Source organism: Perna viridis, chromosome 8 (assembly GCF_037379345.1).
Source record: "Perna viridis isolate PV_CMFRI_1.1 ecotype Kerala chromosome 8, ASM3737934v1, whole genome shotgun sequence".
Lineage (NCBI taxonomy): Eukaryota > Metazoa > Mollusca > Bivalvia > Mytilida > Mytilidae > Perna > Perna viridis.
Window position 1 is genome coordinate 7,349,407 of NC_142452.1, and position 26,631 is coordinate 7,376,037.

Below are 26,631 nucleotides of genomic sequence, written 5' to 3' on the forward strand. Positions count from 1 at the left end.
AGTCGCAAGGCCTTCGTTTTCTGCTCCGTTAGTTGTTCGACAGCGTTATGAATTAATTGGATTCATTTAAGCATAAGGATAATCTTGAACGTCATTGTTTTTGAGGGGTCACTGTTCCGAAGGACAAGGCATGTAGTTCGATTGTCCGGAACTACTACGGTCATTGGGTGCCGGTGGAATTACCAGAATGGACTCTGTAAGGACTGTTTGAATTGTGTTTGGACTTTTTACGACCTAAATTCATTTTACATGTAACCGTGTACACATTTATAAACAAAAATATTGCAACACTGGTGCATTTTAAACGTTTAACGGTTGAGTTCATGTAAATAATGTGTGTGACTTACTCTTGTGTGTGGTCATGGTCTTCTCTGTAAACAAGCTGGAATACCTCATGTTAAAACTTTGACATATTGTGATTATATATCTAATAAAGGTGAGATAATTTATGCGACAACTATTTGTCATTTTTTTCATAAAATAGCGACTTAGTATTCATTTTTGGACATTTATAGTGTCTTCATTCACTTTTACCCATAAAAGTATCGGAAGTCAAATGTCTAAATTAAATGTGGTTTATTTTTTTTTCTGGTCTATTATGTTTTTTTTTTTTTTTTTTTTTGCTCTGTTTTTATTTATTTATATTAAACACGCATTTATTTTAATCATTTTAAAAGAATTTAAAAAAAAGAACAAAATTTATTTTGTTCCCAACTAAGCTGCAGTTGCATTAATTTATTATTTACTCATTTTTCTTTTGGCATTTTTGTGTGTTTGGTTCTATTTTTTCATTTTAAGTCGTAATCTATTTTCTTTATTTACCTAAAACTGCTAAGCAAAATATTTTTCTTCTTTTCAGAATTTCATCGTAAAAAATATTTTTTAATAAGTTTCTATGACAACAACGATAGAAGATAACTCAAATTCTAGTGCAATGCCAACAAAAGGTAAGTAGATTTATGTTTAGCAGTAGAACTACAAGGTAATGTGGTGGTTTGTAATTATATTTTCCATTGCCAGTACTACTTATTAAATTTTAATGAATGTCAAAATATAAAAGCCATTTTTTAACAATATATTATTAATTTTGCATTCAATAAAAATATATCAATTTAAAAAAGAACAGTCTTGTCTTTCTCCGTCTTAAAGTATTTTTACTTTTGCGGATTTATGTACTAATTTCAAAATGCGGCATGCAATACAGAAAATTCCTGACCGAAAAATACATCCGATTTAAAATTGTTAAAAATTGTTGAATTAACATCAAGAAATACAAATATGTTGACTTATTACCAATCGTAGATTATGACAACCCGTTTCAACAATTATATTACCATCATGAATACAGAGTAAGCGTTAATTTTGCTTTAGTTTGGCATTCTATCCCATTTTATTGGAACCCAATAATAAATCTCAGACAACAATGTTTACCATCAAAGAAAAATCGTTGTCCAATATTCAGAAAATACTGTCGACAATTTAGCATTTAGACACTAACTGACATAAGATAAGGTCAGGCTATTGCCTCTTGACGGAAAGGATTTACTTGGATTTTCCTTCGGAATGTATCTACAATCTCCACTAAATCTCAGTAATTATTCTTGGATTGTTGTTGGTTTCTTGTGTTATCATAACAATCTACGACGGTTTCTGAAAAAGTCAAAATGTCCCACTTAAGTCAATAAATTAAGGTTATGAAAAATCGTGTTGACATGTTTTAAGAAGAATAATGACCAACAGATATGCATTGATTCTTTGTAATTCAGGAAGGCTGATAAAAATGCTAAATTTGAAATTTGGTGCTTTCAAATTCTAGTCACGCCGGAAATCTAGATTTTATTCAATCACACTTCATTATTGTTGATTCAAAACTTTCTTAAAAGCAAACCTTCAGCTAGAATTTGGTCAAGCTTAACTTAAAAAAAAACATGAATTCCATTTAGTTGACAAAATATATTGTACTAGAAAATTCCGAAAATGTGACAAAGATATTTTTTTATCTTAATCAATATTTTGTGTCTAAAGTGGACTAAGTGCCTTTCTAAACTTACTGTCTATATATCACGGTGTCTGTTGAACAAGATAAATGGACATGCATGTCAATTTAGTATGAAGCTGCTATAAAGAAACAAAAACAGAAAAAGGATGTGTACTTGAATATTTCATTTGAAACATAATTTTTCATGAAAAATAATTTTACGTCAGTTTTAAATGGAAAAGACATTTTCAACATGACATTTTGACAGCCACTTTGAAACAAACGGCTTTTCTACAAAGCATTCTTTAAACAAGATCTTTTGTAAAGGAGTCCAAAAAGATGATGTATATTTCTTGCTTTATGACAACTCAAAACGTTTTAGTGACCTTAGGTCATTTCATAGCGAAGCTTTTCCGTTCGGAACAAAGCTATTACACTAACTAGGATTGTCAAGAGGAGAGTAATTAATGCGATAAGCATAATGGTCTTGAGAGACAAAATTAATATTTGTTATTTAGTGTCAAAATAAAGCATAACTTGTCTTTAATTGTTTAGTATACAAGGTTTTTAACTGCACCAGAAACAAGTTCTTCTTATGTTATATTTCATTGCATGTTGCGGTTGCAGTTGAAGAGGTTCGTCCATATTTCTTTATTTAAAATATATATATTGGGTAACCTTACATATTTGTAGCATTAGTTTTCATGTTAAAATTAATTATTTCATATCTGTTTGCAAGATTTCATGTTGCGTTACTATTTTAATTACACCGTGCATAGACAATATTTCAATATATTAATCTTCTCTTTTGTTATGTCGATTTACTATTTGAAGAAAAATTGATAAAACTAAAACAAAGTACAATAGCGTGGGACTGTTACTCAATAAACAAAAGACACGATCGATAACTCGAACTACCTCGGGTAAACCTATGCAACCAGTTAACTTTATCTTCGCTGTAGGGTGCTTAGATTTGCCCAAATCCTAAAATGAGAGAATGTAGATACATGGATACATAAACAATAACCTTCCATTATTTTCCTTCGAGTTAGTAACTGATACTTATGAAGCATGTACTACATCCCTATTTATTGCTTTTTGTAGTAAAACATTTAAAATCGCTGAATCATTTAGCTACTACGTTTTTTTACAACTTGCACAACTGATGAAAGATAAGAGGTTCAGTTTGTAAATGGTGCTGTTTTAATTGTTTCTATATATACGCATAATACAAGGTCGATTAAAATTGCACTTAAGCATGCTTAAGTGGCATAAATGGTTCACATTTCCTGGGAAAATGCGATAATCCACCTGTAATTCATTCACGATCATAAAATAAATGAAATTTCTAGAGTCCCTGTGTTTTTCTGTTTGCTGCTTTAAAAAAAAACATTGTAAGAGTTGGTAGATATATATTTATTCAGGAGTTAATTGTGATATGTGACTGTGGCAATGAATTGTGATATATGTGACTGTGATGGTGAATTGTAATAGATATGACTGTGGTTGTGATCATTTGGATACAGTTACCACTTAAATATTTATGGGGTTAATATGTGTGGAAATAAAAAAAACTTTGGCTTGTTTTCTTTATTTCTTACTTTTATTTTTCAGACGAGGATTCGAGCGGAAATTCTGTTGGAAGCCCTGATAATTCTGGTAGCGTGAATGGCAATAAGAAACCTCGGACGAAGAGGGGTGAGTCTTTTAATGTATAAGGCAAATGTATATTCATTGTCACCCTTCATAGTAACATAAATATTTGCTGACTTCAGGTATAGGAGAAGGGTTCTCTTACTTATAACTTATATTTTCTTGTAAATGCATGGAAGTTGTTGATACCAAATTGACACAATAATAGAATATGAGAAAGCTTGAAGACTCACCAAACGTAGTTTCCTGTTATGTGTTAATTTTTTTTTATCATCTGTTATGATGAATTCAGTGTATAATATAAATATTGCCAAATTGTCGCCTGGATACATGTACCTTAATGAGGCATTGAGCATTTAATAACATTTTATTTCAAAGTCCTCAAGCTAACCGTACTAGTTATAAGCTGTATTCTTTTAAACAAAGACAAAAATTGCTCATTTCTGACAAAGCTTTGAAAAGCCAGTTGCAATGAATTCATTACCGATAATAGGTCTGTACTTGAAGGCTTTGAGCAATTAAAACAATTGTTCAACAGCCTCTAAAAGTCAAATCAATCAATATCCTCAGTGTTTTAGATGATTTGTATTAAGTATCATGACTGTCAATAACTTGTGTTTCAACAATAAATAAATCTTCGTCGACATCCTATCTATTCTATTGATCCCCCATTTCATTACCAGATAATCATTTCGTTCTGTATCTCTCAATCTGGATTGATCCGTAATTTTAAGTTGCAAATTCTTTGCTTTCTGTATAGCGCAATTCTAGGATATCAACCTATGATGTGTAATTGCTTGTTCCGCGACGGAATGACAACGATTTGAAGCCAGTAATTTGTATTGTGTCAAAGCTTTGAATATTTTATTGTAGGCTTGTTACTGACATGGTTAAAGGCAATGTTGCTATTTTTTTTTCTTTCTTTGGTTACACATAAGGTCAGCGTACGACATCTTTTCGGTTTATTGTATGTTTCAGTTAGAATACTTTAAAGTAATACGATATGTCAATGTTGGATCTGTAAATAAATGTTCTGTTTGCATTCATAGTCTGTATTCACATAGGCCAATCTATATATATCCTGAAATTTCCTGCCGGGAAAGACCTCTTGTATTATTTTTAACAATTTAAATCTTCTAAATGTTGAATGGTGCAATAGAAAAGATTTTAAGTAACATCACATTAAAAGAACTCTCAATGTTTTAGACTACTTTAAAGTCAACATCCGGCATGCTTCAAAATCTTTGTGAAATCCAATAGAACTATTTGGGTTTCGAATACAAAACAAACAATTTTGTTTGATTTCTACCATAATCTTGTCTTAAATGCACACGTCAAAACTTCAAATAAGTTAATCTTTATAGAGATGAACAAGATGTTGGTTGTCTGTCGGGTTGAGTAATATGATATACTGCTGTAAAAACAAAACAAGTAAACTCGCTTTTTTAATCTGGTTCTTTATCACAACCACGTGAATGAATTTGATCACAGAAAAGCAAGTAATATTTTTATTTAGATGTTAACCTAGTTGTAACGAGGGATTAAATATATTTCATTCATAAGGACAGTTATGGGTGGGCAGTATACATATTTGATTTTCAAATCTTGATTCTTTTTAAGTCAGTGATGACACATTTGAATCAAATCAAGACATTATAATTGAATTTAAGTTGACTGCTCCAGCACGTGGTGCTAAACATGACCAATTACCCTCTATGGAGCGTTGTGTACTTTAAAGGTTTATGAATTCAAGTCACCTTTCAAGGTCTCGCAATATGCATGTAAATACTCCTTACTACACGCTTTGAAAACTTGCGCGATTTCTATACGTATATGTTAATTAAAAACGTCTGTGGTTTACTAATGCTATGTTTTAAAGTACAAGTCTTACTTTTACTGCTTGAATATGAAAAAAACTTCAATTTTCCATCCTTGTCACGATAAGTACAAGTTTTATTCATTACTCTATCTGCAGTATTATATGTAAACTCAAGAGGTTTCGTTGGTGCAATGATTTTTTAATATTTGTATTTGAATCGAATACACAAGCGAACATTGTCAAATTATCCTTACAACTACATGAAACTGTTACAAAGCATAGAATAGCCATCAAAGGAATTGGGAACAATGAATGGTCAAATCTATCTCCATTCAACACACATTTCAACCTTGTAATTGGAAATTGCATTTATTGTGATGTAAATGTAAATCGTAGGTAAAAAGAGATTTTCTTTTTAATATATTCTTCCGGAATAAAGGTTAAAGGAAAATTCTCATTTGGAAAGCTTGTTATGAATATTGATCCGAACTTCAATAATAACATTTGGACACGAAAATTCAAAAGTATTTCTTAATAATTGTAAATCCTTTTCCGGGATCAATATTTCTTCAAGTAAGGTGGGAAAATATGAAATTTTCTTTGCAGTTGTAGTGTAAACGCCGGGAGTCACATCACCTTCTTGACAATGCGTCCTCGCATACAAGCGAGAGCGGAAACAATTTATATTAAATAAGTGACGGAGTCGGATGACGGGTCGCAGCATCCCTTGTAGCAACGGACATCAGATTTAATGAATGGCTGACAGTTAAGTTCGGAGGTTATATTGGGTTATCAATTTTGGCCCATTTAATCTCGACGGTGGTCTGACGTTTAAGACAGATTAACAGCGTTAAGCAGCCATTTTATTTCGGGATTTCGTAACTCTCTAAGTAGTTGTAAGAGATGATGTTCGCTGATGTTCCGAATGACTGTAATGGCACGATTGTATCAGCAAACATTCATTAAAATGAATAAAAGCTCTGTAATTGAAATCATACACTTTGATTAGAAGACTCCATTGTTTGTGGTAGAATATTGAAAAATTGTTTAAAGCCTAGAGCAGATATCAGATGTGGAAAATAACATTCGTTGACTTCAAAAATGACATCTCCACGAAAGTAATATTAAACTATAAACGACAAAAGTAGCCAGACGACTTGCACCATAAATAATACACGATCAACTTTGTGCTTATTGATTATGGGTGTCGCATTAAAAGTCTATGCTGAGGTACTTTACACATGTACATACGTAACGTTAATAAGGGAGTTCACATGTAGTAAATGCATCCAGAGTCGTGTATCATTTAAACAGTCTTTATGCAAGTCATAAGTGTTAATGTGGATACATTTTTGTACAGTACGCCTATTTGAATCAGTTATTTTACCATCTCACCTAATCCAAAATACTTTCACAAACAAGATTATCTTGTACTGCTACAGATCTGTGTTGAGCAATTAGAATTAGATTCAGGCCTGCTTGAATAAATTACTTAAGTTCTAAAAATCTGTTTCATATACGGTTGATTATAGTGTGCTTTCTGTCAACGATACCTTATTATCCTTGAAATTTTCATCCCGATATAACTATTGACTTGAAGCATGTAACACCTTTCCACCTACCACCTCGAAGGAATTAGTTGTAAATACCATATTCACCCACTTGTTTGTTTGTAACTTTTTAGAGAAGATTGGATATTAAACATACAATCACTTCTTAGAAGCAGATTTCCATATGAAAGTTATTTGTATGTTAAAATGTAAATTTCAATAACAGAGCCCGACTTTAGATGTAAATTACATAACGTGGTTTACCATTAATTGGTATAATTTGCACAAATTTCTTTTCACTACGGCTTACTAGAAAACCATGTGTTGCCACAGTGAACATTGATTTCTGAACTATGTATTTGAGGCCACACACAACTTTCTTTCTAATCTATTTATAAATATCTTATTAATATACAGAATATACGTATTTACGTTTATAACCTTCGTAAATTGAAGGCAACATATGCCCAACGTATTGAAATCGTCATACCTTTTGGACCGGAAATTACCAAACGTCCATTTTGCGTTCGATGAGACCACGTGATACAGATGATCTGGTTATTCCCCTTTACAATTTCTTTCTACATAAACGTTATTTTTTTTAATCAGATCGAACAATTTTCTAAGCATTCAAACACAATGAACGAGTAACTAACCACTTGTTATAAAAACGTTGCACACCAAAAAGTAAATTGTTGTTCTTTATTTGAGTTGTGAAATCCTATCAATTGAGACTAGTTTGGTACATGTATATCATAATTTTATTTTTTAACATACATGTATAGTAAAAAGCAAAGTAATTTGGTTTTCATATTTTCTAATCCATTGTAAATATATGAAGTGTTGGTCAAAATTTCATTCTTTGTAACTTAAAAAAAATAAACTATTTCTACAATGGAAATTTCGTGCAATAGGGTATAAAATGAGGACATGATTTTGTAAACGACCTCTTCTCTTTTGTGCAAAATCATACATTAAATTAGTCCTGTGTTGAACTCTGTAATTTAAACTTGAGCGCTATAAAGCAATAATAGACAATACATTTTAAAACACAAATTCAAAAATTGCAAAAAATTAAGTCCTGGTTCAAAAACACATTATTTAGAACTGATAGTTTAAAAGTAGCAAACAAGAACTTAGTTTTAAAACGAATCGACCCATACCACCCTCTCTTGTAACCTCCTGATTCCTGATTTTATAAAAGATAACAATCTTGTTGGCTTTTGTTAATTGTTTCTTTGTATCTTATAAATTTATGTACACTGCTTCTATACTGCTTTACCCGAAGATATTTCAACTAAATATGTCTTCCGTATTTGTTGTATAGGTTTTAACATTCTCTTGAAGTCTACAAGATGCCAGCTGATATATATAAGTACAAGTTGCACTGTAAAGTTTTAAAATTATTTCAAAGTTGAAACGTGCCATTTAAAATTAAGAAGGATTTTACATAAATTAAGCCAGGGACTGTAGAGAATGTGGACATCGTAGCATTTGCTTTAAAAGCCCGTCTGTCAATCACTTACACCCTGTAGCAATACTCTCGAATATCAGGAATTTAACGTCACACGTGAACAATAGTGTGCACATCAAAAATTAATTCGATATTAATTCCTTAAATTAGAAACTTGTAATCTATCATTTAGTAATGTGGGTGGGTAAGAACGTCTTGACACTGAAGTAATGGGGTGGCGAGGATATCAACTAAGCGTGACGGAATATGTGAATGGAAGAGAACTACAATGTGTATCTATTAACCACATTGTTGTTTTCTACTTGTATTCCTTCTGTTTGTCAGTCAATGATAGAAATACACTCCTTTCTTTCATACCAATCTGATAAAAGTATTGCGTTTCAAACATGGTAAAATTACAATTGTAAATTAACTTTTAAATTTTGGGAAAACATTTACAGGACGTAATGCGTTGAAAGAGAAGAATGCGGATTCTTGCATGAAAATTTAATTCTCCATTTTTTGGTAATATAAAACGCTAAAGTGTTGCATTAAAACCTAAAGTTTTTATTCCAAATGAATCCATACATGTATACACACACGGTCAAGATGAGCATACATGTAGGTAGTTCACGTCATATATATATACACGATTTTTTATGTAAGATTTAATTTAAAGGATTTTTTTTCAATCATTGCAGGTCACAGTGGAGTAAACCAGTTAGGAGGGGTATTTGTTAATGGTCGACCACTTCCAGACTCAACAAGGCAACGAATAGTTGAACTTGCTCATAGCGGCGCTAGACCCTGTGACATTTCTCGAATTCTACAAGTTTCTAACGGTTGTGTCAGTAAAATTCTTGGACGGTACTACGAAACTGGGTCAATCCGCCCACGTGCTATTGGTGGCAGCAAACCAAGGGTGGCAACTAATGATGTTGTTCAGAAAATTGCTCAATATAAACGCGAATGTCCATCTATTTTTGCTTGGGAAATACGGGACCGGTTATTATCTGAGGGGTGCTGTAATCAAGACACAATCCCCAGTGTAAGTAGTACAATAATTCTTTAAATACGAGGTTTTCTTTTTTATGTATTGATCTGTCTCATTTTCTTGTTATTTTGTTTCTTTTTTTAACATTTTTGATAACTCTTTTCATATAATTCTTTTTTTATAAATCATGAATATTCGGTGTTCATGTACAGACTTCTCAATTCCTAATCTACTAACAATTAAGGCTCAGGCCTACGTCAAGAATCCAGCTTCCTGACGTACCGTTCAGTAAAAGTATAATTCTCTCCGAAGGATGTCTGTAAAGATACATGTACTTCTACTGCTAGGAAACACTATGTGTTTTGATACTTGAATGGTATGATCAGAATACCATACAAGTTTAGTTCTTTGTATAAATTTCTTAATGTACTTTTAAGTCGCTCCCTTGATTTTATATGGATATTTAAGAGCTAAAGACTTATTCATTTTTTTTATTTTTTTTTTCACATTTGATTCTTAAATATGCATATGTTTATATAAAACATTTGAATGAAACGTATTAATTTTTGCACATGATTTACTAAATACCTCGATGAAACAGCGTGTTTCATATACATTTGAATAATTTTTGTTTGCACAGCAGAAAATGATCCTTGACTTTTGATGGTTTGGTATAGTTGTCACTGTGACAGACTCGATTCTGAAACTTATTATTAAAAACGCTTAACATCTTAATATTTGGATAATTCAAAGGATAACAATTACTTTAATGAAATGAACGTTTTAAATGTTTTGGTATCGTTTATTTTGCTTCAATTGTGAAACATATTTATCCATTAAATTGCTTTTTCTACAATAAATCTCAGTGGAGAGTCTCAGTTTATTTGAACATGTTTGAGAAATCAAGCGCACCGCCTGGTGATACATTGAAAGTATCGGCGTTATTTGTAAGCTTTCATCCATCTGTCCATAGCTTGTTGAAAAAAGAGCTTTCTGACTTTGAATGTTCCCTTTACAACTGATTGAAAATACGTTTCTTTGATACCCACAGAATTCTAATTGATTTCTTCTAGATTTATTAGAATTATGACTCCTCGATTAAGTGAATTAAAAATTAAAAGACGCAATATTTTCAATGAATTAATGTCGCCATCCTGTTTTAAATGCAAATTTAAGTGAATTTAAAGTGTATTTCGTTTAGTTAAAGAAAGGATTAGCTAAATAAATTATAACGAACCTTTTCAATATGAATGCAATTGCCGTGAACTTTAACCTTTGTATAACATGTATATAGAGGAAGGTTAACTTGTTTGTGCTTTAAAACTAGTATCTTGGCACCAAAAATTGATATACAACGATGGGCTTGTGTATAAATAGAACATGGAGAGAACCTGCTTGTTTTAATACCAACCAATAATATCCTGATATACAAAAGAAAAATTCACTTTATAATGAAAGGGTAAAAGAGAAGTTCATACACAGTGCGTATCGGTGTTTCCTGGTAACCAGGAACAAAAGTTAAATGCTAATTAATGTCCCAGGGTCATAAGGTTATTTTTGCTTAATTTCACATTTTTTGTTCATTTCTCGAGTACTTTTTATAAAAGCTGATGCATCTGTAAAATCAGACTAAAATATCTCTAAAAATCAAATTTCCAAAAGAAATCTATTATGGCCAAACTAATTTAGGGTAGAAATAAAAAAGAACATTCTTGACTTATGCCGCTTGAATACGTTTGGAATAATAACCAAATTAGTCTAAGTAGCCGGTTTAATTTCTCCTTGTTATCAGCCTTTTGCAAACTTGTATTGAACCTTCTATATGATTAAAGATCACTTGAGACTGTTCATTGTAGAATATGCTTGGCCAGTCCTTCTCAGGGTACTGAAATACTGCGGCTCTTCACACACACAATAACATGTCTTTTAAACGCCAGTATAACTTTTTACCATGCAGTCGGCCACGTCGTCGGCGTCACAAACGCTAAATACTTTATCCCTGAACAATATGTGGGATGTTTCATGCCCTTGTTGACTTTTTGCCATTGCGGAAACACGGGTATCGTTTCTTATTCTAAACAGTTGTTCATTTAATTACTATGCAAATATTGAAAGTAAACATCCCTCTTCTTCGCCACAAATGAAACATTTACATTAGGGTTGGAAAGAAAACATAAAATTAACTCTTGTATCAAGTTGCTCAAGTAGAGTTAGAACTTGTGTAAATAAGACTCTACAAAAGGCACGTGCTTCCGGCATTAAATTCTTGTCATTATCTTCACATTTTTGCCATAGTATTGCTCAGCTTATCCTTGTTGCCTCGGTTGTTATCAACCTTTTATGCAAGTTAACATGAATTGATCATATTCCTGAATTGACAAAAAGCTGCTGATTTTGTTCCATTTTTTTGTTACTGTCCCTAAATGTTACTATTTAGCCCTTATATTCAGATGTTTCATTGTAATCAATGCCTGCTGTGTTTGATTTTTCTAAGTCTTAAAGTTATATTTGTTAAGCTTTAATCAATTCGTAAAACATTTATCGGACAATTGATTAAAATACTTCAGTACAATTGCATATTAAAACTCATATTGTAAAACCAGACACATTGCAGAAGAGAAGTTTGTATCGTCTGCAAACCATTTTATTGCGTAGAACAGATTAATTAGGTCTGACGCATCTGCGCCGCCGCAGTTCAGAATTTGATTTCGTTCGCTTGGTCGCACAAATTCAACTCTTAATCGTTCAACCTATCATATTTGCATTTTTCATCGAATTTGATTTCCCCATCATGTAAAACGTTCAGGCCCTCGACATTTTAACAACGAACGACAAAAAACTCCCGACACCAAACACAATCCTATGAATTAGGAATGAAGTTCAGCATTCGTAGAAAAAATGGCGCCTTCATGGAAACAAATTTGTTTCAGCGCTCAATAACAAAGAAATTAGCATGAAAAAGTAAATACGACAATGAAAGTAACAAGGATGATAGCAGTGACTTTTAGGTACTCTGTCCTTAAGAAGGATTAAAGTACATTTGTAACTCTCCAGAGAGATGAATGAAGGTGAAAAGGCTATATGGACAAACTGCTGGGAGGGTGTCAATAGAACAAGGGTGAATACAACAATTCTTTAAATACTGTCTTCCTTCTTTTAAAGTATGAGCATTCGTAATCTGCAATCTTTCTATATCAGGTAAAATTTGAGCTTCTTGGACATTATTCTGTGACCCTGGGAAAAATCAATTGATTTGCAGAGGTAACTTGTAACATTCCTTGAATAAACGAATACATTTTTGTCTTACGTTTAGAATTTTACAATAAAACCCCATGTTTACGATGACTCATAAAATAGCCATGAAATAACAGTATAGCAGTTACCTTTCGTGTTTGTAGACATGTCCCCCATAAAACAGTGGTACGAGTTTCACGAACATTATGTTTAACAAGATACTCCATTTGCACGACAAGACTGAAACAAACTAAAACTGACAGCTTTAATTACTCTCCTCATCCATTCTTCCCTTCCTCATTAATTTCGATTGTATCTTTTATCGAAATTAAATTGGTACAACCTGAATTTGTAATCATGTTTTATACGACTATCTGTTATTTTAGAAACTACGTCCTGTAATTTTACATGTTGTGAGTTCTTGTTGTTCACTGATTTTAGTCAGTCAAACATACATGTACATAACAATTGATATAATAAACAAATCATTAATATTAGATATTAAAAAACTCAATGTTTCGGGGTTTTGTTCTGTTCATTAAATGACCGGTTGTTGTACTTGAAGTTGGTTATCTGAACTACAGTTATATTTTGCTTTCTATATTGAATTTTCAAATGAATTTTTCCACCATGTCATAAGTCAACAATATTAATCAAACATACCTAATATGGACATCGTGTTACATACAACTCTCACGTGACCAAATTACTTTATCAGTGCCTTGCCATTCTGTGAAATGCTGGAAATATTTTTTTACTCATCGTAAATAAATGCATAGTTTATCAAAAGTTTTGCAATTATCAGTTGATTTTTCACACAATATCACTTAAGCATATAGTATTTATTGCATGTGTATTCAATAATTTCACAGAGGACTTTTTTTTTCATTCAAAATGTGAAAAACTGCTTTGTTTCAAGCTTAACCTTTTATCTTTCTTTTTTCAGGTTTCCTCAATAAATCGGGTACTACGCAATCTCGCCAGCGAAAATCAGAAACTAATGGGACAAAGCGCAATGTATGATAAATTAGGATTAATAAATGGCCAAGCTTGGCATCGGCCAAACCCCTGGTATGCCTCAAACATGCATGGGATGCCTGGGATCCACACGCCTTCTGTTTATCCAACACATCAACCATCAAGCTTAACAGAGAAGAAAAGTAAGTGTTGATAAAAAAATGATATGCCATGTGACCAATCATATCACCAAGAATGTGCCTTGTTACCAATCAGGTCATAAAAGATATGCCTTGTGACTAAACAGGTTATAAAATATATGCCCGGTTACCATCAGATCATCAAGACTATACCTTGTGGCCAATCAGGTGGTAAAAGATACACAATGTATGCCCTGTTACCATCACCAAGAATATGCCTTGTGACCAATTAGGTCATGAAAAATATGCCCTGTGACCATCACCAAGAATATGCCAATCTCATCAAAACCGACATGTACAGTTTGATAATACCTCTTTTCTAGTACTGTGTTGAAAAAAAAGTGAACCAATTGCCAATAATGTGTTCGAAACTATGTCTTTAATATACCCATAGAAATTTGCAATAAAATACCGTAAATTATTATCCCCCCCCCAAAAAAAAAGAATCGCAATTCTGAGGTTCCCTATCCCTACTCTTTCTTAAGTTTCTAATCCCTTTATTATTTTTAGGTTCCATACCCTACTCTAATTCTGAAGCCCCGCCACTTTCTAATTCCCTAGTTCCTTACCTCTAACCTTATTCTGAGGTTCCTACCCTTCCTAATTCTGAGGTTCTCTGCCCCTTTCCTTACTTCTGAGGTTCCTACCCTTCCTAATTCTGAGGTTCTCTGCCCCTTCCCTTATTCTGACGTTCCTACCCTTCCTAATTCTGTGGTTTTCTGCCCCTTTCTTTATTCTGAGGTTCCTAACCCTTTCTTATCCTGAGGGGTTCTCTGCCCCTTCCTATTTCTGAGGCTCATTACCATTTCCTATTCTGAGGTTTCCAATCCGTTCCTAATTCTGAGTTTTCTTAACCCTTCTGAATTCAAATGTTATATTAGCTGTGTTAGTCACTTAATATATGCAGTTTTAAAAACATTCTATTCTATTCATTTGTTGCACTTAGGCTTCATTTGTTAGGTACTAATCCATTAAGTGTATTTTAAAAACAATTCAAATTGTATATTTGGTTTTCTGTTATAAGGGAAAACTACGTTTCTCATTACTTAGGATCGTCAAATTGAAATATAATTTCAATGACGTATTGACGGATAGGTAAAGTCTTTTATGCTAATAAACCATACTCTTATTCATGGAAAAGTTGTTTAAAACAAATTAATATTCTCCCCCATTTCATTTTTGTAAAGGACAATACTAATGCACGGGCCGTACAAAGAAGTATATAGAACCAATCCCATTATTGGAGCAAAAAACTTTTTAATCCAATATTTTGTGGAATTTTAATGGAATTTAGATTGCAATATAATACCTAAGAATTGCATTATAATCACTCGGTCTTATAGACAAACCTTAATGCATGTAAATCACACTTTATTTGTATTTTTCTAAATTTCCTAACACGTGTTTTCAATCGCAATTTTTATAACTTCGATCCTGTCAGTGGAAGAAAGAGAACATCATCTTAATTCAAATTTTATTAGTGCAATTTTTCTGACAAGTTATCGGATTAAAACTTTCAAAAGAAATGGCTGCAATATAAATGGCTGCAAAAGCATCCTAGTTTATCCTAAAAGCACAACATCGGGAGTGTAGTATAAAACCCTTTTGTCATAATTTCGAACGTCTATTGAGAATTTTTGCACTTTAAGATTTTTTTTAAATATTCAAAATGAACGATAAGTGTCATTAATCAAAGTTTAACTTAAAATGAGAACTTCAAGTTGGAAGTTTAGTAATTTTCAATGACAAAAGAGCTTGACTATCCCGTATGGACGTGCACTGAATGACAGTCATCGGGGGGAGACTTCCAGTAAAGCTGCTGGGCATTTTTTACCCTTGAATTGACTACTGATATATGTTTATTTGAAGGAGGTAATATATTTATTTCACATGACTCATACCCTAATTGGTTACATGGGTAAATCCGTGTGCACATTTTACTTGCAATTGCAAAACGTTCTGATGACCATGATTCGAAACCTCCAGATCAACAATTTAATCTATTTTCATGCCAGTTCAAATCACTATATCAAATTAGACCGATCCTACAATTAAGTTTCCTAATGGATCTTTTAGGTTTTGGTCGATTATATTTTTATTCAAGCGTTTTCACAATACAGATTCTACCCTTATTGGATGTGCAAAATATAATTATGGAAACCGACCGTTCACACTTTCCACTTGCCTAAAAGTATTCAGATTTCTTGAGGTCGACAGAGGTGTGTAACATCTTCCGCTCTATCAAACCGATGTGCAGTGTGTTGTCTGACTTGAACTTCTTTATCGGAAGTACCTTTTGGAAGTGTTAAACATTTATACATAGTTGGTGATGAAAGCATTAGCTTCGTATAAATTTATGTAAAATTGATACAAACTTCTGGTAATGGACATTTCTGGATTTGATTGCACACTAGAAGTGTCTTTTTTCATTTTTCATATTTCGTTGTCCCTTCTTGTCATGTTAACAGCAGAGGTGCGGCGAAGCATACAAATTAATATTAATACGCGATAACATAGTGCGCTATAATCCGACTTCAAAGTTTTGATATAAAAGCAAGGTCTCACTCACGCTGTGTTATTTTTTCTCTTCCTTTTTAATAATTCAGCGTTGATGAAAATTAAATACAATGTGACTGCAAAATAAGTTTCAGATCTAAAAAGAGATTTACCTCTTCATAGTAAATTACATTTTAATATGATTCGGAAATGTAGCAAAATATATGCAAAGTCAATAGAGAATAAATATCAAGGCTTCTCAAATATACATTTAATTTTTCCTTAACAATACAACACAAGAATATAATTTATCCAACTTTTTAATTTACGTCTTATGATATAAAGCTCATACATATCTAGGGATTCGTAAAAATCTTCTTCTATTCATAAACAAGTAGGAAAATTCGACATCAAAGATATGATTTTTACCTAATATTCAATGATTTTTATTTCTGTTTCCTTGTGAATTTTCATAACTTATTGTTTCTCTTTCTTTTTTATCGAAGACTTTGTTTAATACTCTAAGTATATCTGAATGATATTCTGGTCATTTGCATTGAATTTTCCTTTTTTTTCTTTAATACCATGTCAGAAATATTATTCTTCTCTATGTTTTTACCACAAAGAATTTTTTATTTGTTCTTTACTTAGCAGTATTTAAGCATTCAGGTTTCAGTAGGTTTTTGTAAAATAAGAAGTCGAATATTTATAGTCCGAACTTTTATTTCTTTTCCAAACATTTGTAAATGTACATAGTAAAATGGTAACAAAAGACTCACGAAAAACTATTGTTTTGTTTTGTTTTTGTTTTTGTTTTTTTTTTTGTTTTTTTTTTCAAAGCACACCTTTGCACCCCTCATTACAGAAATTACACGATTGGATGAATTTTTAAGTCAGAACGGTTGCGGAAGCCATTCTCTTCAAATCCGGTGAGGGTTTCTCGTTTACAAAATCATAGCTTTGTGGCAATTATGTATTAGAGAGTAATTACTGGCTAGGCACTAGACATTAAAATCTAAAAAAAATTTTACAACTGATTATACTGTGAGTCTTTATAAATGATAGAGCGCACAAAATTCTTGTTAATTGTCAGGTTTTAAGAATTGATTCGACTGTTGTTTTCGTTCATGGTTGCATGCTTAGGACAGATCATTCGTCTTTTTTATTTTTTCAGGGAAATTAGAAAAATCTTTCTTATAGCCCCCTTGGAAATCCATCCCACAATTAACTCTGATTGGATTTTTTAACAATGTCTGGAAGTTTCTATTGATGTTCTAAACATTTTTAAAGTAGAAATAAAAGAGTGTAATAAGAGGGAGTTAGAGAAAAAAATCATTTAAAGATACAAGTCTGTGAGAGACGCTGAACGAAACAGACGAAAATAAAAGATCATTTTGATACCCAGTTTTCCTTATCTTTATACAACCGAAGTATGCTGAACACTTCGTCATTTATGTAAGTGTACTCATACGAGTCGTTATGCAAATAATATGTAAATCGGAATCCATGATGCAGTTTTTCATTACGAATTATACTCTAAAATTGAAAGCAACTTTCACACGGTTGTTGTTCATTTAAGAATTTCTCGTTTTCTCCATATAAGATCAATTTCCCTTCATTTTCAACACGAAAGAAGATGTCAATTTCCCAACACTACAAATAATCCGAGAAGATAACTCTATTAAAGTGTCTCTTACTATTCGTTGTTGTCAAACGTAAAACTCCGGACGCGTTGACAATGAATGGAATAATTTTATTTTGAGAGCCTTTCTTTTATTTAGGATAGTCATTCTGTCTGTTATCTGTTTATACACTTAAAACTAATGTGGCCAATGTATAAATATTGCTCGTTGAAGATCAGTGATTTACATATATTTGTTGAAGTCTATACGTTATGTTTTAACGGTTGTTATTTTATACGACTCTTGGGTGACATAATAGTAATTGGCAAAATAATCATTTTATTTTTTATTAAAAAAAATAAATTGGTTTTAAAAACTTGAATCAATATCTGTTTCAAAGTTTTGGATTAGCAAATTTATTAAAAATAAATTCAGAGATTTTTTTCAGGCTTCTCTACCCCTGGAAATGCCTTAATATTTGCATGAAATAAGGGTCTAGTTTGATTTTAATCATTTGTATGCATAATATTGTTCAAGTATCACGTGATATTTAGTTTCATAGCCTGTGCATACATACGGAGTGACAGAATTGAAAGATCGCTTTGAAATTAATACAGTATTTTGTCATAAACGTGGTTTATTCGCTACGGTAAATGAATTTGAGAAAACCAACTCGGATTAAAACAGTAGGAGATTTTCTCTAATGTAAACATTTATCTTCACTTTAGACCGTAACAAAACATATTACAAGAGGAGATTTGTTCAATGTAAATCCGTTTAATACAATTTGGTTTATATCTCTTTTCAATATTTTCAGAAGGAAAATTTGAATGAGAATCTTTTATACAAATATTTAGGAAATGTTTAGAATTGGTATAACCAAGTGGCGCCAAGAATCTTCAGCGACGTGTCAATTGTTCTTAATCCTAGTGAAAAGCACTTGTCTTAAGCAACATTATTGTCACAAGTTTATAAATAACAATCATTATCTTAAGAAACATTAGATTATCCCCTCCTTGATACCTAACAGCAATGACACTTCATGAAATTATTAAAACACATGTATAACGATTACCATGGAAAATCTTATTTTATTTTTGAACTCCTAGCTTTGATTTATATTGTTTTTTTTTTATATATTGTTTCGGGTTGGTTTTGTTTATAGAGGTTGTACTGTAAATTTGATGTGTACGCATAGAGAATTGTATTTCATTTAAAACGATCGGTGCTAAAGTCATTTATTTGAATCAGCACATTTAATCATAGATCGACATGTATGCTCTCCTTTCTGATTTTAAGTCACATACAACTGAAGTAATTTTTCATTTCAATGTAAGTTCAGATATAAGGTGCATGTGTACATGTTTTTAGCTTGTTAAGATCTGATTAGATGTTTGAATATTTGTCACCTTAAAGTAGTTTTTTTTATCAATACGTTATTATAAGACGTGGATAGAGGAAAGACTGTCTATGTTGACAGAACATTACATTGTTTTAACATTTATCCAGAGAAATACATTATTGTAAATTGTTATTTTTATTTCTATTCACGGAAAATTTGTGCATTTAAAATTTGCACGCCGTTTATCATCGACATATCTGTAAGCTTTGTATAAAGTAATTTAAATTAACAGAAATACTTTAAATTATAATATAGCCTTCCAGTACAAAGGATGCGTTCAAATTAGTCGCCTGATCGACTTCTGCTCTCTAGCGTGAGATCGTTTTTATGAATGAAATACTCGAGTCTATGTCACGTGACTTTTAATGGCAACCTTTTTCAACTTCTTTATGTAAACTTGCTTCATGATTTGCATTTTTTAAAATTTAAAACATTACATTTATTGTCATCAATTAAATTCGTGAAGAAATATTTTCAAAAGTGTGAAGAGGGCATGCATCATACATCTATATCGTAACGGGTGTTTCTAAAGCTAATAAACCCAAAAGACATAGAGGAAGTTAAGATTTATCGTTGTCCTCTTTTGTACTAGTTAAAGCTTATTCAAAAATACATTTTTGTTTACGATTATTTGTACCAATTTTTTTGTGTTATATATTTGAAAATAACGTCTAATCTTTCAATGACCATGGTAAAGATATTCCCATAAAACGAACACGCCCCATAATTTAACTGAGGTCTTTTCGGTACACGATCCACCTAGATGGCTATCAATCCCTACTTTAACTTATTTTTTATGTTCGTAATAATTGTTTACTAAACAAAGGAGATATTGTACTACCTGAAATGGATTATAAAACATATGTTTTCTATAAATTTGGTACTGTTAAAAAATACGATCATTTTCCTTTTATTTTGAACATTTTAGTAACTAAACGAATGTGCACTACGTTTCTAAATTAAGAGTGGAAACTTTAAGATTTTTAATGCTTTCATGGGTTAGTTTCTCTCCTAAAAATGTAAAATAGTATTCTATTTCTCCAAGTTTTTTGATAGATTACATCAATATTTGGGGAGCAATTGAGAGATCAACATTGTAATTGTATTAGATTGATTGGATAGTTTCTTTTTGTTTGTTTTCACGATTTACCGATATTTTATTATTTTTCCTGTCGGTTTAAGTATTTATATAGGTATGTTGACTCTTGTACCGATTTGTAATTCATTTCGTGCAATGTTTGTTTCAATGATATACTATAAATATAGAGTCTTTCATTATTACTTTTGAAGACTGTGAATTATAATGATGCTATTAGTGTTTTGTTAACAAAACTGGTGTCATTTTCAAATGTTAAAAAGTAAAATAGGGTATTATAAACATTTCCACTTAATTACAACGAACTTTAAGACAAAGATTACAGAGCAAATCACATCATTGCAAAACACTTCCTATAATTGAATGATTGACTAACAAACTCCTTTAACTGATGGCTCATACATTAAGTCGATCAACTGCTTACTGTGTCACCTTGGCTAATTGAACAGCTTTAAGTCTTGAGAAGAAAAGATGCATAATTACAATCCAAAACGAGGCTTAATCACGGCAAAGCCTTAGCAATTGAATTTTAAAATGATCCCTAATTACTGTTTAGTACAAGATTTTTCAATATGCACAATTGAATTAAAATATAATGCTTTACCGCTAAAGCCATCACTTGTTATATTGATTGGTTAATCCAACAGAAAACAGTTATTGATTTATTAATTATAAAACAACATTTTAAAGCAGTAGTCACCAGGTAAAAATATCACTTGAGCAAAATTAGAAGAAAATACGACAATCATTTTACTTCTTTTCATCACCACCCTAAAAAGGAAATGATGCTCTGGCTCTGTAGGATTGTTAGTTCCGGTAAAATAGCATTCCTGGTCCGTCATCGATTCACTGGTGCTTTGATTATTGTGCCTCGGATAAAGAGTAAACTACGCCATGATCTCTATTAATTTCGTATTGAGGACATATCGCTCGCCCCATTGGATAATAATAACCATCCACGTGGGATAGTTTCTTTGATGTTAAGTGAATTTTTCTGTTGTGATTTTTGATAGGAATAGAAATTGCATATTTATTGTGTACATTTTATAGTATTAATCATAACCACAATATGAACTGTATCGAACCATCCGGATTCCTGACAATGGAATTTATTGATGTCACTGGGTGTTCTAAGGATTTGGTAACACTCGCACTCAAATAAAAATAACACGGAAATATACTAAATTGGGGATAGTATTGTATTGTAAGGTCTTAATATTAAATAAATCTATTGATAATATAAGAAAATTTATGCATCTGGGTCACATGAGACACACCATATTTGTGTTTACATCAAATTCAAATGGGCTTGATCCGGTCACCAAGTACGTAGGAAAAGATTAAACACTGAAATTCATGGTAAAATTACATTATTTTGCACGTAAAACCTCCCAAATGGTGTCCGTATGTAGTTTTAATGAAATAAATACAATATCAAATACGAATTAATTTATTTTTCGTTTGAAGTAAGTTGGTAAGCCTCTTTTGCACCTGGAAAGTTTGTTTCCAAATCATTTTCGTGACATGCATGTGCTTACGTAGGAAATGCATTAGTCTTTACATGCTGGATGTTCAGATCGGACTCAAATTTCTTAAAATATCAATACTGTAGAACAAAATGCTTCGCTTATGACATAAAAAAATTGTAAAGCTTTTATATGTGGAAGTTATTATAATACGGTTTGTAAATTGAGGTACTTGTCTAGTTTTGTTTGCTGTTGTGGCATATATACTGTATGTTAATTTTTAATGTGTCACATTTATTTTAGTTTGATGGCAAATGTTGCAACGTTTCTTAAATACTATAAACGTTCTTTCAGGTATTGATGGTGTACATTCCAGTTCAGAAAGTAATAACAGTGAAGGGCAGAATGGCGAAGCTGATGAACAACTGCGCATGCGTCTGAAACGGAAGCTACAACGGAATAGGACATCATTTACTGCTACACAAATAGAAGCGTTAGAAAAAGGTGCAAGATCTTAAAAGCGAACCATTTTTAAAGAGTAATCAAAGGAACCAAGAATCTAGCGGAAATCAGAAGAATATAATGCAGGGACAAAGACCAGATACAGAAAACACACACACAAAACGAAAAACATAAAATAACCAAAAGACATGTAACATACTGAGACAAAACAAAACATAACACGCAGCAGCCAAATTAATTCATACATCAGTACTAACATAGATTGCTGAAGTTGGACGAAAATTTATGTACGGTTAAAAATTCCTGGGTTGGAATATATTTACATTATGTATTTGTTTAATTTATTGTGGTAATAATGCTCCGTTTGTATTTCTGTGTGTACTTTTTCACTTCCATTGGTGTTTCCGGTGTTTTTTTCCTGATTTCCTCTCATTTGTACTTTCAGTAAATGTACAACCTGTTTTTCTTTCTACAGAGTTCGAAAGAACCCATTATCCAGATGTTTTTGCAAGAGAACGCTTAGCTCAAAAGATAGATTTACCAGAGGCGAGAATCCAGGTAAATATAAAAATGACACTAGATATATTCATTAACTTTCAATTACACCAAATAAACGATATTTAATTTTGATACAACATTTAAAGTGTTGAAGTATGGTCTACGAAATCTTAATATAAATATAAGAGTCACTCGTTCACCAAAAGAAAGAAAGTCTTTTTTTTTTCTTTCCTTGCTTTTAAAGTGTATTACACACAAAAAAATTCTTCTATGCAGGTATGGTTTTCAAATAGAAGGGCAAAATGGCGACGAGAAGAAAAACTACGCAATCAGAGACGAGATATTCCGAATGGAACACCAAGATTACAAGTAAATGGGGGTTTCCCAAATGGAATGTATCCATCAATACATCAACCTATTGGAACAATGTCAGAATCTTACAGGTAATAAAAATGTTGAGATTCAGGTACAAAATGTCTTACTAGCCATAGATCTATTCCTATTTTAGTTTTATCATTTTGTTGACACAAGTTTGTCAAACAATAGTTTAATGTCATAATTTCTTAAAACACCTACTTCTGTATGAATAACCAAATAAATGTATATATTTTGTTTTCTTTTTAAGTGATTATTTCAGACATCTCACCCAAATTTCAACAAGTGAATGCCTTATTCTGGAATATTGTTTTATTTTACAGCTCAATGTCGATGCCCACCGCGACATACTCTCTGTCCAACAACTTGCCAACGAACCCGGCATGCCTACAGTCCAGTAACTCCTCATCTTACTCTTGTATGATACCAGGTAAATGTGATAATCGTATTATGGATTGACTAATGTTTTAACTATGACAAAGTCTCAATTACTTCTAATGGTTTTTATACTACTGAATGATCTTTTTACACTATTATAAGATTCTTCCAATTGATACTAATGTAACAAATTCAACCATTTTGGAGTTATCAACTTGTTTTTTTCCTCAAATTTCTAATTTTATAATTATTTTTTTAATGCCAAGACTATATTTTACTTGTAGTATTATTTTTTTATGGAATCAATTTTAATCGTTTAAGTTTTTAAAAATAAATTTTTACTCCTTCAGAATACTCATCCAGAGGGTACGACCCATTGTCATTGAGTTATTCACGTCCTTCCTGTAATCCAGCTTCCGGTATGCAGAGCCAGTTAACGCACAGTTCACACAATGGTGCATCTACGGGTAGGCACGTTTACGTTGTCACGTGGGTGAAAAATATTTCAAAACTTTTTAAAAGCATGTCGTTCAGACATTGTTGGTTTTATTTTTGTTTGTTTGATTGTTTCCTTGCTTGTTAATTATCAAATTTTAGTGTAGATTGATTATTATCTTTAATGTTGTTTTTGTTTTTGTTTTAATCGTCTAATTACATTTTTAGTCTTTGCGTGTAATTTTTCTACTACGGACATTGAGCATTTAGATGTTATATATTTCTTTTGTATAACGCTATTAAAATATTTTTGAATGCTTTCAGGTTTGATCTCCCCAGGAGTGTCAGTCCCAATACAAGTTCCCGGAGGCGGACATCCGGACATGGGGTCACATATGGGCGCTATGACGTCACAATATTGGCCGAGATTGCAATGATAAAACAGTCATATAGGTCAATGCCATTCCAAGATTTTCTGTGAAATCCAAGCTAATAGTGTAACAGTGATAGACTCTGTATAGAGACGTGGATTTCAATTCCACGATAATTGAAGGACTCTGAAGTCGGTATCTGTGTTGAGGGATACAGAGATGTGTTGAATGTTTTCTACATGCGATAGTATATTTTAATTGCAAGAACTACTAGTGCTCAGGAAACAAATGAAAGTCTACTAAGTAGCGCTATTAGTGCTAAAACACGCTAAATGTGCAGCACGTGCTAATAAGTAGATCATTCACAAACATTTTATATATCATCAGTCACGTGTCAGTCACATGAGAAATCCAGTACACGTTAATGTTATTATGAATTTTTACTTGGCTTATAACTGTTGTTAATTCTTGTTACGATGTGTATCATTTATTCTTTCATGATGTATTATGCTTTTTAAAGACAATTTACGTCCTTATTCCCTTAAACTTGTATTCTCAATGGCCAGTATTGAAAAAAATATGTTGGAATACACTGTATTACTTTTTATATTTTGGAGCAATTGTATAGTGAAAAAATTTAAATGTTTCAAATTCAATATGAAATATTTTCTTTAAACATGAAACAAGAGATGAGTTTCTTTTTTATAACTTAAAAGTATTTTCATTAGACCCTACGCAACCCCTTTACGTAATTTTATCTCCAAATTAAACATGTATGGTTGGTTGTTTGAATGAGATCAATAACTGGTTTATGTTGTGCATCATTATATTTTGGTTATCAGTACGATCTCAACCTATTTACCTCGCCTAGCATTAGTGTTCATCGGCACTATTTTCAATTGGTTTTTTTTTTTTTTTTGCATTACATGTCATAAAGTTGAGTAAATTAAATAAATATCCAAAAATCTTAGTTTTGTTTGTATTTCTATTTTTTTTTACCAAATCTTTTTTTTTTTCGAAACTCGTATATAAAGTAACGAAAGCAAACAAGAAACAACAACACACGTATAAAAATGAGCATAGCATACAGGAAAACAACATATATTAGAACCCTTCCATCAAAAGTTTGGTTACAAATACTCTTATTTGGTGAAATACCCCTTACTGTGTAAACATCCGTCGTTCAAAGTTGTCCTATAAAATTCCAGCAAACCATCAAAGGTATGACAACACTAAGGTTATTGATGATGGTTTAATACTGTTGTGTATTAATACGAACCATGTTAACTTAAGTATGTATCGGTTATAAATCGTAAAGGGTAACCAACCAACAAAATTTTATAGCTTTTTTACTATTATTCTGCGGGATAAATGTATTGTATACATAATGTAAATTTTATAAGTATTGTGTTTTTCGTCATAAACAGGAGATGTATGGTCAACCCAGGTTCCATCAATCTAACTGGTGACATTCATAATCAGCGTATGAATAACAAAAAATAAATACGGTTTATACAGCAATTGCAAGGCATAAAATATTTAATATCAGATGATCAGTCAATTGATATTTCATGTGGAAAACGTAAATTAGGTTTAGCCTATCTACATATTTTTTTTTTTTTTTTATTTATTTTTTTTTTATTTATTTTTTTTTTTTGCTGTATTATGTTCTGATATATTTGTTCTTTTTCCGAAGTTTTTTCTGTGTTTATTGAATGTTGTATTGATCATGATACCTCCTGTTTACCTTTTCGACCCTTTGTAACACTGAACATAGAAATACGTTTATGACCTTCTTTATTGGGGTTCATTATTCATACAAATATTTCACCCTTAAACATTAACACATTTCTTGTATCTACTGGATTATGGGCATTGCTTGTGTCTTTGCATATGGCTTTGAATCCTTTTTTTTTTCGAATTTATTTTAACTATGTTGATTTTTGGCAAGGTTAACCAACATTTTTATTGACATTTTTCAAGATTTAGGTAATGTCAATTACATTCAACGTAACAGAAAAATATGAAGTACATTGGTTACACATGAATTATATGTAAAAGAACACATGGATAAATATAGAAATACGAGTGGTTACTTCATTTTTCAAGACTTTTTCTTGTTAAGAACAATGGCTCATAACTCATTGAATGGAATTGATTTTACATTTTAACACAAACAAGTCCGATAAACA

At 31.7% G+C, this 26,631-nt stretch overlaps 1 protein-coding gene and 1 long non-coding RNA gene across 2 annotated transcripts; one reads left to right on the forward strand and one right to left on the reverse strand.

Annotated features, from left to right (window-relative positions):
- The first annotated feature begins 381 nt into the window (after window positions 1-381).
- Window positions 382-25,409, forward strand: LOC148609146 (paired box protein Pax-6-like). Its single transcript, XM_088596286.1, has 11 exons — window positions 382-436; window positions 860-947; window positions 3,593-3,676; window positions 9,155-9,501; window positions 13,628-13,841; window positions 22,275-22,424; window positions 22,858-22,940; window positions 23,157-23,323; window positions 23,579-23,685; window positions 23,984-24,100; window positions 24,393-25,409. The coding sequence occupies exons 2-11, from the start codon at window positions 896-898 to the stop codon at window positions 24,503-24,505; spliced, it is 1,434 nt and encodes a 477-aa protein (XP_088452412.1). The 5' UTR covers window positions 382-436; window positions 860-895; the 3' UTR covers window positions 24,506-25,409.
- Window positions 941-7,541, reverse strand: LOC148609147 (uncharacterized). The gene is made up of 4 exons (XR_015924803.1): window positions 7,491-7,541; window positions 2,897-2,962; window positions 2,052-2,118; window positions 941-1,650 (listed from the first exon to the last, which is right to left on the reverse strand). It is a non-coding gene; the product is annotated as an uncharacterized LOC148609147 (long non-coding RNA).
- Window positions 25,410-26,631: the final 1,222 nt, after the last annotated feature.